The sequence below is a fragment of the Eleutherodactylus coqui genome, chromosome 2 (genome assembly GCF_035609145.1).
Source record: "Eleutherodactylus coqui strain aEleCoq1 chromosome 2, aEleCoq1.hap1, whole genome shotgun sequence".
In the NCBI taxonomy this organism is placed as follows: domain Eukaryota; kingdom Metazoa; phylum Chordata; class Amphibia; order Anura; family Eleutherodactylidae; genus Eleutherodactylus; species Eleutherodactylus coqui.
The window spans coordinates 332364614-332378129 of NC_089838.1; the positions used below are offsets into that span (position 1 = coordinate 332364614).

At 46.1% G+C, this 13516-nt stretch overlaps 1 protein-coding gene across 1 annotated transcript; it reads right to left on the reverse strand.

Annotated features, from left to right (window-relative positions):
* Positions 1-11711: 11711 nt before the first annotated feature.
* On the reverse strand, positions 11712-13077 carry LOC136610342 (olfactory receptor 6B9-like). The gene is made up of 2 exons (XM_066589574.1): positions 13048-13077; positions 11712-12668 (listed from the first exon to the last, which is right to left on the reverse strand). The coding sequence occupies exons 1-2, from the start codon at positions 13075-13077 to the stop codon at positions 11712-11714; spliced, it is 987 nt and encodes a 328-aa protein (XP_066445671.1).
* Between the last annotated feature and the right edge of the window lie 439 nt (positions 13078-13516).

Below are 13516 nucleotides of genomic sequence, written 5' to 3' on the forward strand. Positions count from 1 at the left end.
CGGTGTGGCGCAACTGGGGTGCGTTTTAGCGGTTTTGTCGCTGTGCGGCTTTAGGGGGGGAGGTTGTTGTTAGTAGAGCCACGCTAATGGTGGCTCCAGAAAAATTAGAGCTGGGCTCTCTATATGCCTCTATGTGAGGGGGGGGGGGGAGTGCTTCAGCCTCTCTGTAAGGCTCTGCTGGCCTTAGGGCTTATTAATGTGTAGAAGTCCCTCTGGGCTGGTATGGAGGCTCCCTTTTATACTCAGGGGTCTCTCTGTCTTTCAAGAGGGCTCTGCTGCTCTGTGTGTGCAGGCCCCCTCCCCTCTGCCAGCTCTCACCTCCCTCCTGTGGTGCTTCAGCTCTCTGTCTCTGCCCTCGGTTTCCTGCAGGTGGGCTCCGGTCTTCTCTGTCTCCCAGCCGGGAGCAGCTGCAGGCTGGTGTGCAGGTTTGGAGCCCGGTTTCGCCGTGGTCAGGCCACCGCGGTCACTTCCGGTCGGCCGGGGCCGGCAAATTTAGCCCGGGGATCCGCCTTGTGATGTAGGCCGCGGCGGTGAAAATGCCGCTAGAAGGCCCAGAGAGGTCTCTTTTTAAAGCTCTCACGAGCGCGGTGCCGGTGGTGCTGTTTTTATCCCCGGATGGGGCCTCGTGACGGCGGGATGTCTCTCAGAAGCGCTATGCCCTCAGGAGCCTCTAAAATGGCGCCCGCTCCCGCTGTTGGCTAGGCCACGCCCCCAGGACTTTACAGTTTTAAGCCAGGCAAGAAGAAAAGGATAAATGGACTCAAAATGGGAGCAGCAGGACAGGACAACATATGGCAAACAGTCAACAAAACTTGTCTGCTACGGTTCCTGTACCCCATGATGGCCTTGCTGATGGACGGAAAGACACACCTATCAAAAGCAGCAATGATGTCAACGCTTGAACAAGGACGGGTGGCTCCTGGGTTCTCTGTAGCTGCTGCATCATTTGTCCAGTCTTGCATGATCTGCACCATAAGCAACCCAGGACAGAAGGTAAAGGTTCCATAAAGATCACTCTACTCATGTCAGAGATTGCAAATTGACTACATTCAGCTCCCTGATGGGAGGTATGAATATGTGCTTGTTGAAGCCTACCCTGTTACCAAGGGAAATGAACAGGTAACGGCAAAGAAGCTCATGAATAAGGTAATCTGCAGATACGGGGTACCGGAAGTGATTAACCATAAATGAGTAGGAAGCAGCACCGTAAGAAAATTCTTCACAGCATCTTATAAAGATAAAAATTACTCATCTTTCTTTGGACATCCAGGAATAAAAGATGGCAGAACACAACATTTTGGCGGGTGCAATGGCCTTTGTCAAGCTAATGCCAAATAACACAGACTGAGCATATATATAAAAGCCATATACCAATCAGGTTACAGCAAAAGACAACACCCACAAATACTAACATGTGATTGGCTCATTGGAGATGGCATCACACGAAGGATCAGCTGGAGGCAATAAGCACAGGAAGCTGAAGGTCCACAATACACCGCGCTGCATCCACAATACATCATCAACTGGAGTCCCAGAATGCATCCTAGTGGTCATCAGTCAGGCAACTCCTGCAAGACTTTCCAGACCCTGTGCATACGCGCTGTAAGGCCCAAGGAAAAGCCTGAGTTGTATTGCGTCATTGGGACAAAAGGGAAACCTCCAAAAAAGCACATGAGCAGTGTATGAAAAACAGCGAACGGGGAAATCTTCTAATGTGTCTGCATGCTCAATACACTCAGTGCTGTCCCTAATCAAAATCAATCCATATACTTCAAAATGAGGGAGTCCCCACCTATAGATTACCACCAAGTCTCTAATATTAGGTCCACATCTGTAACTCATAAGAGGATGATTCGAAAAACTCCTCCACGTGTGGATAACATTGGCCTGATGAAGAATTTATCTACTGTCTCGTCTTTCTATGTCATGACACTGATGTAATGGATTGTAGTAAACTAAGTAAAATGCCTCTTGCAAATATGTGATTTTTCTACTAAACACACTGCCTCTTTAAATGCTAACTCAGGGCGCCCACCCACTGGCGATTTTTTTTTCTTTGCGTTTTGCGTTTTTTCTCAAGAGCAATTAGAATTGAATGTACTCCTGTCCACTGGCGTTTTTTTTTGCGTTGCGTTGCGTTTTTTAACATAGGAACTGTCAGTTGCATATGTGTCCTTATTTTTCTCCTAATGCACCCATGAAAGTCAATGGAAATTAATGGAAAAGCCGCGAAAACGCGGCAAGAAACGCCGCGAAAACGCTGCGTTTTTCACGCACGAAAATCGCAAACGCCAGTGGGTGGGCGCCCTCATGGAGATGAGCGAGCACCAAAATGCTCGGGTGCTCGTTACTCGGGACGAACTTTTCGCGATGCTCGAGGGTTCGTTTCGAGTAACGAACCCCATTGAAGTCAATGGGCGACCCGAGCATTTTTGTATTTCGCCGATGCTCGCTAAGGTTTCCTTGTGTGAAAATCTGGGCAATTCAAGAAAGTGATGGGAACGACACAGCAACGGATAGGGCAGGCGAGGGGCTACATGTTGGGCTGCATCTCAAGTTCACAGGTCCCACTATTAAAGGAGATGTCCCGAGGCAGCAAGTGGGTCTATACACTTCTGTATGGCCATAATAATGCACTTTGTAATGTACATTGTGCATTAATTATGAGCCATACAGAAGTTATAAAAAGTTTTATACTTACCTGCTCCGTTGCTGGCGTCCTCGTCTCCATGGTGCCGACTAATTTTCGCCCTCCGATGGCCAAATTAGCCGCGCTTGCGCAGTCCGGGTCTTCTCGTCTTCTCTATGGGGCTCCGTGTAGCTCCGTGTAGCTCCGCCCCGTCACGTGCCGATTCCAGCCAATCAGGAGGCTGGAATCGGCAATGGACCGCACAGAAGCCCTGCGGTCCATGAAGATAGAGGATCCCGGCGGCCATCTTCAGCAGGTGAGTATGAAGACGCCGGACCGCCGGGATTCAGGTAAGCGCTGTGCTGTTTGTTTTTTTAACCCCTGCATCGGGGTTGTCTCGCGCCGAACGGGGGGGGGGGTTTAAAAAAAAAAAAACCCGTTTCGGCGCGGGACATCTCCTTTAAGCCACAATAGCGGCAAGAGTGGGCCCCCCCCCTCCCAAAAACTTTTACTTCTGAAAAGGCCTCATTAGCATGGCATACCTTTGCTAAGCACCACACTACCTCCAACAAAGCACAATCACTGCCTGCATGACACTCCACTGCCACTTCTCCTGGGTTACATGCTGCCCAACCGCCCCCCCTCCCCCCCACAGCGCACACCAAACTGTCCCTGCGCAGCCTTCAGCTGCCCTCATGCCACACCACCCTCATGTCTATTTATAAGTGCGTCTGCCATGACGAGGAACCGCAGGCACACGCTGCAGAGGGTTGGCACGGCTAGGCAGTACCCCCTCTTTAAAAGGGGCGGGGTGATAGCCCACAATGCTGTACAGAAGCAATGAGAAATAGAATCCTGTGCCACCGCCATCAGGAGCTGCACATGTGGGCATAGCAATGGGGAACCTATGTGCCACACACTATTCATTCTGTCAAGGTGTCTCTTTATGCCCCAGTCAGACCAGGCTTTTTAATTCATAGACACAGGCAGGTACAATTCCCTATTGTGAAGTCCCTGTCGACCGACAGCATGGGTGGCTCCCTGGAACCCACCGGCGATACACAAAAATATCCCATTGCATTGCCCAACACAGCTGAGGTAGTAATGTCGTGCTTAATGCAGGTGGGCTTCGGCCCACACTGCATGCCCCAGTCTGACTGTGGTTCTTTACAAGTGGAAACAGATGCATTTATAATTCCCTGTGGACCCACAGCATGGGTGGGTGCCAGGAAGCCACCGGCGGTACATAGAAATATCCCATTGCATTGCCCAACACAGCTGAGGTAGTAATGTCGTGCTTAATGCAGGTGGGCTTCGGCCCACACTGCATGCCCCAGTCAGACTGGGGTTCTTTACAAGTGGACACATGTAGGTTAAACTCCGTGTGCACCTACAGCATGGGTGGCTCCCTGGAACCCACTGGCGGTACACAAAAATATCCCATTGCATGGCCCAACACAGCTGAGGTAGTAATGTCGTGCTTAATGCAGGTGGGCTTCGGCCCACACTGCATGCCCTAGTCTGACTGTGGTTCTTTACAAGTGGAAACAGATGCATTTATAATTCCCTGTGGACCCACAGCATGGGTGGGTGCCAGGAAGCCACCGGCGGTACATAGAAATATCCCATTGCATTGCCCAACACAGCTGAGGTAGTAATGTCGTGCTTAATGCAGATGGGCTTCGGCCCACACTGCATGCCCCAGTCTGACTGGGGTTCTTTACAAGTGGACATATGTAGGTTAAACTCCGTGTGCACCTACAGCATGGGTGGCTCCCTGGAACCCACCGGCGGTACACAAAAATATCCCATTGCATTGCCCAACACAGCTGAGGTAGTAATGTCGTGCTTAATACAGGTGGGCTTCGGCCCACACTGCATGCCCTAGTCAGACTGGGGTTCTTTACAAGTGGAATCAGATGCATTTATAATTCCCTGTGGACCCACAGCATGGGTGGGTGCCAGGAAGCCACCGGCGGTACACAGAAATATCACATTGCATTGCCCAACACAGCGGATGTAACGTCAGCTGTAATGCAGGTGGGATAAAAATTCATTTGATTACACTGTAGGCGAGGGCCCACAAAAATTGCTGTATCAACAGTACTAATGTACATCAAAAAAATTGGCCATGGCCAACCAAGAGGGCAGGTGAAACCCATTAATCGCTTTGGTTAATGTGGCTTAAGTGGTAACTAGGCCTGGAGGCAGACCAGTTTAACTAAAAATTGGTTCAAGTTAAAGTTTCAACGCTTTTAAGAGCATTGAAACATATAAAAATTGTTTAGAAAAATTATGAGTGAGCCTTGTGGCCCTAAGAAAAATTGCCCGTTCAGCGTGATTACGTGAGGTTTCAGGAGGAGGAGCAGGAGGAATATTAGACACAGATTGATGAAGCAGAAATGTCCCCGTTTTGGATGGTGAGAGAGAACGTAGCTTCCATCCGTGGGTGCAGCCTACGTATTGCTTACGTATCGCTGCTGTCCGTTGGTGGAGAAGAGAAGTCTGGGGAAATCCAGGCTTTGTTCATCTTGATGAGTGTAAGCCTGTCGGCACTGTCGGTTGACAGGTGGGTACGCTTATCCGTGATGATTCCCCCAGCCACACTAAACACACAAGACGCTAGCCGCAGGACAAGCAAGCACCTCCAGGGCATACAGCACGAGTTCAGGCCACGTGTCCAGCTTCGACACCCAGTAGTTGTAGGGGGCAGAGGCGTCACGGAGGACGGTCGTGCGATCGGCTACGTACTCCCTCACCATCCTTTTACAGTGCTCCCGCCGACTCAGCCTTGACTGGGGAGCGGTGACACAGTCTTGCTGGGGAGCCATAAAGCTGGCAAAGGCCTTGGAGAATGTTCCCCTGCCTGCGCTGTACATGCTGCCTGATCTCTGCGCCTCCCCTGCTACCTGGCCCTCGGAACTGCGCCTTCTGCCACTAGCGCTGTCGGATGGGAAGTTTACCATCAGTTTGTCCACCAGCGCCCTGTGGTATAGCATCATTCTCGAACCCCTTTCCTCTTCGGGAATGAGAGTGCAAAGGCTCTCCTTATAGCGTGGGTCGAGCAGTGTGTACACCCAGTAATCCGTAGTGGCCAGAATGCGCGTAACGCGAGGGTCACGAGAAAGGCATCCTAACATGAAGTCAGCCATGTGTGCCAGGGTACCTGTACGCAACACATGGCTGTCTTCACTAGGAAGATCACCTTCAGGATCCTCCTCCTCCTCCTCTTCCTCCTCCTCAGGCCATACACGCTGAAAGGATGACAGGCAAGCAGCATGGGTAGCCTCAGCAGTGGGCCAAGCTATCTCTTCCCCCTCCTCCTCATCCTCCTCATGCTCCTCCTCCTCCTCACCGCGCTGAGATATAGACAGGAGGGTGCTCTGACTATCCAGCGACATACTGTCTTCCCCCGGCTCTGTTTCCGAGCGCAAAGCGTCTGCCTTTATGCTTTGCAGGGAACTTCTCAAGATGCATAGCAGAGGAATAGTGACGCTAATGATTGCAGCATCGCCGCTCACCACCTGGGTAGACTCCTCAAATTTTCCAAGGACCTGGCAGATGGCTGCCAACCAGGGCCACTCTTCTGTAAATAATTGAGGAGGCTGACTCCCACTGCGCCGCGCAAGTTGGAGTTGGTATTCCACTATAGCTCTACGCTGCTCATAGAGTCTGGCCAACATGTGGAGCGTAGAGTTCCACTGTGTGGGCACGTCGCACAGCAGTCGGTGCACTGGCAGATTAAACCGATGTTGCAGGGTCCGCAGGGTGGCAGCGTGCGTGTGGGATTTGCGGAAATGTGCGCAGAGCTGGCGCACCTTTCCGAGAAGGTATGACAAGTGGGGGTAGCTTTTCAGAAAGCGCTGAACCACCAAATTAAAGACATGGGCCAGGCATGGCACGTGCGTGAGGCTGCCGAGCTGCAGAGCCGCCACCAACTTACGGCCGTAGTCACACACGACCATGCCCGGTTGGAGGCTCAGCGGCGCAAGCCAGTGGTCGGTCTGCTCTGTCAGACCCTGCAGCAGTTCGTGGGCCGTGTGCCTCTTCTCTCCTAAGCTGAGTAGTTTCACCAGGCCTGCTGACGCTTGCCCACCGCTGTGCTGCCACGTCGCGTGACACCGACTGCTGGCGACGTGCTGCTGACACATCTTGATTGCGAGACAGAGGTAGCGTTGGAGGAGGAGGAGGAAGGTGCTTTAGTGGAGGAAGCATACACCACCGCAGATACCACCACCGAGCTGTGGCCCGCAATTCTGGGGGTGGGTAGGACGTGAGCGGTCCCAGGCTCTGACTCTGTCCCAGCCTCCACTAAATTCACCCAATGTGCCGTCAGGGAGATATAGTGGCCCTGCCCGCCTGTGCTTGTCCACGTGTCTGTTGTTAAGTGGACCTTGGCAGTAACCGCGTTGGTGAGGGCGCGTACAATGTTGCGAGAGACATGGTCGTGCAGGCCTGGGACGGCACATCGGGAAAAGTAGTGGCGGCTGGGAACCGAGTAGCGCGGGGCAGCCGCCGCCATCATGCTTTTGAAAGCCTCCGTTTCCACAAGCCTATACGGCAGCATCTCTAGGCTGATCAATTTTGCAATGTGCACGGTTAACGCTTGAGCGTGCGGGTGCGTGGCGTCGTACTTGCGCTTGCGCTCAAACTGTGGCACTAGCGACGTCTGGACGCTACGCTGAGAGACATTGCTGGATGGGGCCGAGGACAGTGGAGGTGTGTGGGTGCAGGCCAGGAGACGGTAGTGCCTGTGTCCTCAGAGGGGGGTTGGATCTCAGTGGCAGGTTGGGGCACAGGGGGAGAGGCAGTGGTGCAAACCGGAGGCGGTGAACGGGCATCGTCCCACCTTGTGGGGTGCTTGGCCATCATATGCCTGCGCATGCTGTTGGTGGTGCCTCCCCAGCTGATCTTGGCGCGACAAAGGTTGCACACCACTGTTCGTCGGTCGTCAGGCGTCTCTGTGAAAAACTGCCACACCGTAGAGCACCTTTACCTGTGCATGGTGGCATGGCGCGAGGGGGCGCTTTGGGAAACAGTTGGTGGATTATTCGGTCTGGCCCTGCCTCTACCCCTGGACACCTCACTGGCTCGGCCTGTGCCCACACCCTCACTTAGCCCTCCGCGTCCTCGGCCGCGTCCACGTCCTCTAGGCCTACCCCTACCCCTCAGCATGCTGTATTAGCAGTGATTTGATTTCACAGGCAAGAAAGAAATTGGCGCAAGGCTGCACTCAACCGTAGCTGGTTGCGTCTGATTTTTTTACGTTCTCCACGCAGCACACACGTACCCAGAGCCCTTAGGACTGACAGAGGCAGGGCAAATATACTTTTTTGCCTTTTGTTTAAAAGGATAGGCCCACTGCGTCTATTCACTGAATAATAAGTTTAATAACTGACACTGTGTTGCGGCCCTGCAAAAGTGTCACAGAACTTTACTGTTGCAGAGTTATTAACTGTGGCAGAGCAGGTATTTTCCAGGCAGGAAAGAAATTGGCGCAAGGCTGCACTCAACCGTAGCTGGTTGCGTCTGATTTTTTTAGGTTCTCCACGCAGCACACACGTACCCAGAGCCCTTAGGACTGACAGAGGCAGGGCAAATATACTTTCTTCCCTTTTGTTTTGTGTCTATTCACTGACCAATATAACTGTGTTGCGGCCCTGCCTACACAATTCTGTGCCTGTAGTATCAATGGAGGGTGCAATGCTCTGCACCACCGATTTTGAGAAAAAAAAAAAAAAAAGCAACACAGCTAACAGCAGCCTGCACAGTACTCCACACAGTTAAATGTGGCCCTAGAAAGGACCGTTGAGGTTCTTGAAGGCTACACTCACTCCTAACACTCTCCCTGCCTAAGCACCACTTCTGTCCCTAATACCGGGTGCAATGCTCTGCACTGCCGATTTTGAGAAAAAAAAATAAATTCTCCACTGCTAACAGCAGCCTGCACACACGTAGATGTGGCCCTAAGAAGGACTGTTGGGGTTCTTGAAGCCTACACTCACTACAAACACTCTCCCTACAGCAACTCCAATAGAACAGCACTTTCCCTCAGCTAACTCACAAGACATCTGAGGCGAGCCGCGGGAGGGGCCGACTTTTATACTCGGGTGACATCTGATCGCCCCAGCCACTCACAGCAGGGGGGTGGTATAGGGCTGGAACGTCACAGGGGGAAGTTGTAATGCTTTCCCTGTCTTTCAATTGGCCAGAAAAGCGCGCTAACGTCTCAGAGAGGAAACTGAAAGTAACCGGAACACCGCGTGGTACTCGTTACGAGTAACGAGCATCCCGAACACCGTAATATTCGCACGAATATCAAGCTCGGACGAGTACGTTCGCTCATCTCTACTAACTAACTACTTGCTCCCCCTTCCACCATGTTCCGGACAATTTACTTAAGATGGCGTCTCCATCCAAGAATGCAACCAACATGATGACGTTAGCTCCTGGAAGAAGACACCTTTTTAAATCAATATCCAATCAGCTACAGATCGTACTTCATGATGTATTAACCATGCATGCCCACTGTCTATAAAACCCTATGTAGCTTGATTAGAATATAGAAGTTTTATTTTTGCTGAACAGTGTGTTAGAGTGATTCTTCCTGTGCATGCACAGGCCTCAGCCCTTATACTTTTTATCAGGAAGGGAGCAGATATTCATTAGTTATATTAGTACCAATCTATAACACTGATAAGAAATTGAACAGTCTGTAAATGAGGCTTGTCTGTCCAAATATTGTCAGCATATAGTCAAGATTCTGTCTATCACAGCTGTCTTTTAAAACACATCTTCTATGTTCACAGATACATTTTTCCAGAGTCTCTGATTGCCTGACTTTATTTTATTTATCTATTTATTTTCCCTCTATCTCTTCCCTGCAATTTGTTTGGGATCGTTTGGCCATCTTCAATGCTATAACTTAGTAAACCTCCCACAGCTGACCTAAGATTCCTCTCTCATATGATACACAGGTCCTGGCTTTTAACAACACTCCTACACAACTACACAAGCACTTACAGTTTAATTTCCTGGTCGCAATTTTAGAGAAACGCCTTACACTGGTTTATTTCTACCCCTTACGGTACAGAATTGTATTATAGAATGGACCCCTCTCCTAACAGTCTGTAGAGCTCTCTCTGCAATTGGAAAAACTGGCTCATTGCAGGCCTTATACTACTCTCTATTAGTAGCATAACAACAAGGTACCTTATCCTGGGTGATATACTCAAATATCGCTGCTAAGTACTTCTGTTGTCATGCTTATATCTCAGACTCCATAATCAATACAGAAGGACATATACTTGGGAGCAGAGAAAAACAAATGGAACTAAACACTTCACTTTAAACATTATGCCAAATTAACATATTATCTGTCTATTACAACACCAAAATGTCTGAAGAAACCGTTTCTTTGGTCAGATACAATGTTTCAAATACATTTATATTTGCTAAATTTTCCAAATTCAATGGCTATCATCTACAGTTTTAAATCATCAGAATTGTCCGTAAATTTACAACATAGTAACTACATATTAGACATTAGCTGTTTACTGTCTGTCTTATCACGAATGTCAGTCAGAGGTTGGAGAAGATAAAGAAGAGGGGGAGAGAAACATCATGAAAACCCATGCATTCCAAAGCAGCACATAGCATATAACTTAGCTTTAGTAGTCACACAGCAAACTTTTCACTGTAGCGCTCATTCACAATCTCATCTCAGGGCAATTAAATCATATACTTTATAGCACTACAACACTCACCTCAATTGTCCAGATATTATTCAAGCATTCACATTGAGATTCCAAACTCTACCCAAAAGCATACTATTCTATCTGCTGGTTCTTTGCATGGATCAAACATGGCAGGTGTGCCCATTGTACTACAGTGCAGATGGTAAGTCACAGCCTCAGGGAAAAACAGACCCTTTGTAAGAAATCTTACTTTTATGTATAGCGCGTTCTGTCTGTGGTTTTTCCTGGTGATGTGAAAGTCACTAAATTCTTTGCTGGGGTTCGGAGTCGATCAAATGCCACTGTTAGGCAGCAAAAATGTTAGTGCAAACCAATATTTGCTATACAGTATGCTATTGGGGTCCAAATTAAATTGTTTAGAGATAAGCTGAGCTCAGGAGACTAACAATGAAACACACAGCATTGGATATGATCCAAAGTAATCTGTTTATTGAGTGACAAGTCATACTATTTATAGGGTCAAATGTTTAATTACAATATTTCAAATCTATTATAATTCATTTGTTACCATTGGTCAAACAACATAAACAAAATCAAAAATATATCAGATAAAAAATGTAACATCTAAAATGCCAACCAAACATGCGCTGGCGCAGAGTTTAACATACATGATTAACTTAATGGAACAATAAATCTAAACAATAACTTGTTTAGAGAGAGTGTTTAGGAACATATATGAACAGACACGAACATGTTAGCTTGACCAGCCGGCCAGTCTAAATGCCACAGTAGCTAGCCTCTGGGGAAAAAAAAACCTTAGTGATTTACTCAAGGCTTATTAAATAACCACTTAATATCCATAAATCTGGGAGAAAGAGGACAAATGGAGAAATTGAAAAGAGACACAGAAGATGGCTACAGGTTTACAAAATGTTTATGCATAGGATAGAATATGGAGTCATATTCATTTCACTAACAAAAAATTAAATAATTAAAAATATATATATTCTATATATATATATATATATATATATATATATATATATATATATATATATATGTGTGTGTGTGTGTGTGTATATATATATATATATAAAAAATATAATAATTAAAAATATATATTATATATATATATATATATATATATTCAGACACATATAAAAAAAGACTAACTCTTTTCTACCTTCTCACACATCTCCCTCCCTCTCTTCATATTCCTGCAACTTTATATCCCAGTGACAACTATATCTTTTTTTTTCCGTTTTGTAAACCCTGGGTGTGTCCAATAGTGTGACATCTGTGGCATATTTCCATAATGATTTTGTTGTTCTAACAATTTGAGACACTTACCACATGACGCCTGTAAATATCCACTTTTGGTTCATTTACAAGTTCACACGGTGATAAAGTGCTTCCTGTATGGTTTTCTTGATGTCTTTATTTCTCAGACTGTAAATAATGGGGTTAATCAAGGGAGTAAAAACAGTATATAGCAGTGATACAACTTTACTTATGGAGGGTGTTTGGCCTTTTGATGGGATAATATAAACAGTGAACATAGCCCAGTAGAATATAGAGACCACAATGAGGTGGGAGCTACAGGTAGAGAAGGCTTTCTGCCTACCAGTACTGGATGGAATTCTTAAAATTGCTAAAACAATATAAGTATAAGAAACTACAATAATTGTAGTTGGCAATATTACACTTGGAATGCCGATAACATAAATAACCAAATGGATAACAAAGGTGTCTGAACAGGCCAGATTTAGTAAGGGGACCATGTCACAGAATAAATGGTCAATGATATTGGTTCCACAAAAAATTAGCTTTGCAGTTTTTATAATATAAATCAAAATAATGGAAAATCCAAGCAACCAACAGGTTATAGTCAGAATCACACAATGTCCACTTGTCATTATGGTGGAGTAACGAAGGGGATTACAGATGGCCACATATCTGTCATAAGCCATCACAGTAAGAAGAAAACATTCAAATGATTCAGAGGCACAAAAAAAATATAACTGAGTAATACAGCTAATAAATGTAATAGTCGCCCCATTGTTCAGCAGGATGTGGAGCATGTTGGGGACAATATCAGTGATCACCAAAATGTCACCAAAAGACAGTTGTGAGATGAAGAAGTACATTGGAGTGTGGAGGTTCTTGCTGGTGGACACCAGGCTGATGATCAGGAGGTTCCCACATATTGTCCCACAGTAAACCACAAGGAAAAGAAGGAACAGGAGAATTCTTAAATATTGGCTGATTTGAAATCCTAAAAGGAAAAACTCAGTGATGGAAGTTAGATTGTTCTCCTGTGTGTAGAATGAATAATAGTTAAACTACAATAAACCAAAAACAGCGAAATACAAAAGTTGGAGAGTTACAAATTCAGGCTCTAGTCATAACTAAATCAATGTATTTTACTAAATGCAGCATATTGTTATCTACTTTACATTTATAATTAGGCAAGCTACAAAGTAATTGAACTCTACAATTGGTAATAAAAAATATAATTCCATGTTTTTGGATAATTTTGTATATATAGTAGAAAAGTGAAATGGTAGTCTAAAAGAGTAAAGAAGATGAAAGAAATTCACATTTTTAATTAGAAAACAATAACAACGCATTTGTCTTTTTTTCAAGTCAATATTTTTAAGAAAATTAGAGATGAATCTAATCATTGTGTATTATTAATTAGAGGTTACTTACAAGACTTACATCAGATATTTCTTTTTTCTTAATATTCATTTTCAAATTTCTGTATTAATTTTATCGAATCCTAGTTAATTTCTGGAAAACATGTCCCAAAGGAAATAGATAACATCACAGTCATGTTTTGTCAGCCGTAAAAACATGAATATGAAACACAAATGGTTTAAATCTACATATTTATATACTAAAGAGAAGGCAAGGTGTCTGATACAACAAGTCTTGGGGGATTTTTTTTTACTGCCTCATGAGTCCCATTTTTTTAAAAGCAATTAAAGAATATAAGAATGAAATTAAAATTAACAGCTTGTTTTCAATAATATCCAAATCTAAGAATTGGGTTTTCAAAATGTATTATGTACTGAGGTGCATTGGAGCACATTTTTCGATCCTGTCATCTTAAGCAGAGAAACTCCTCTACCTAGGATCAGTCCTCTCCAATATTAAACCTTCTGGTGACATTGTTCCTTTCTGGTTC

Excerpts from the sequence above, each read along its gene's own strand:
- LOC136610342 (XM_066589574.1), bottom strand. The coding sequence starts at position 13,077 with ATGAATATTAAGAAAAAAGAAATATCTGAT. Across the intron at positions 12,669-13,047 it reads AGAAAAAAGAAATATCTGAT|TTTAACTATTATTCATTCTA; the intron begins GTAAGTCTTGTA and ends GGTTTATTGTAG.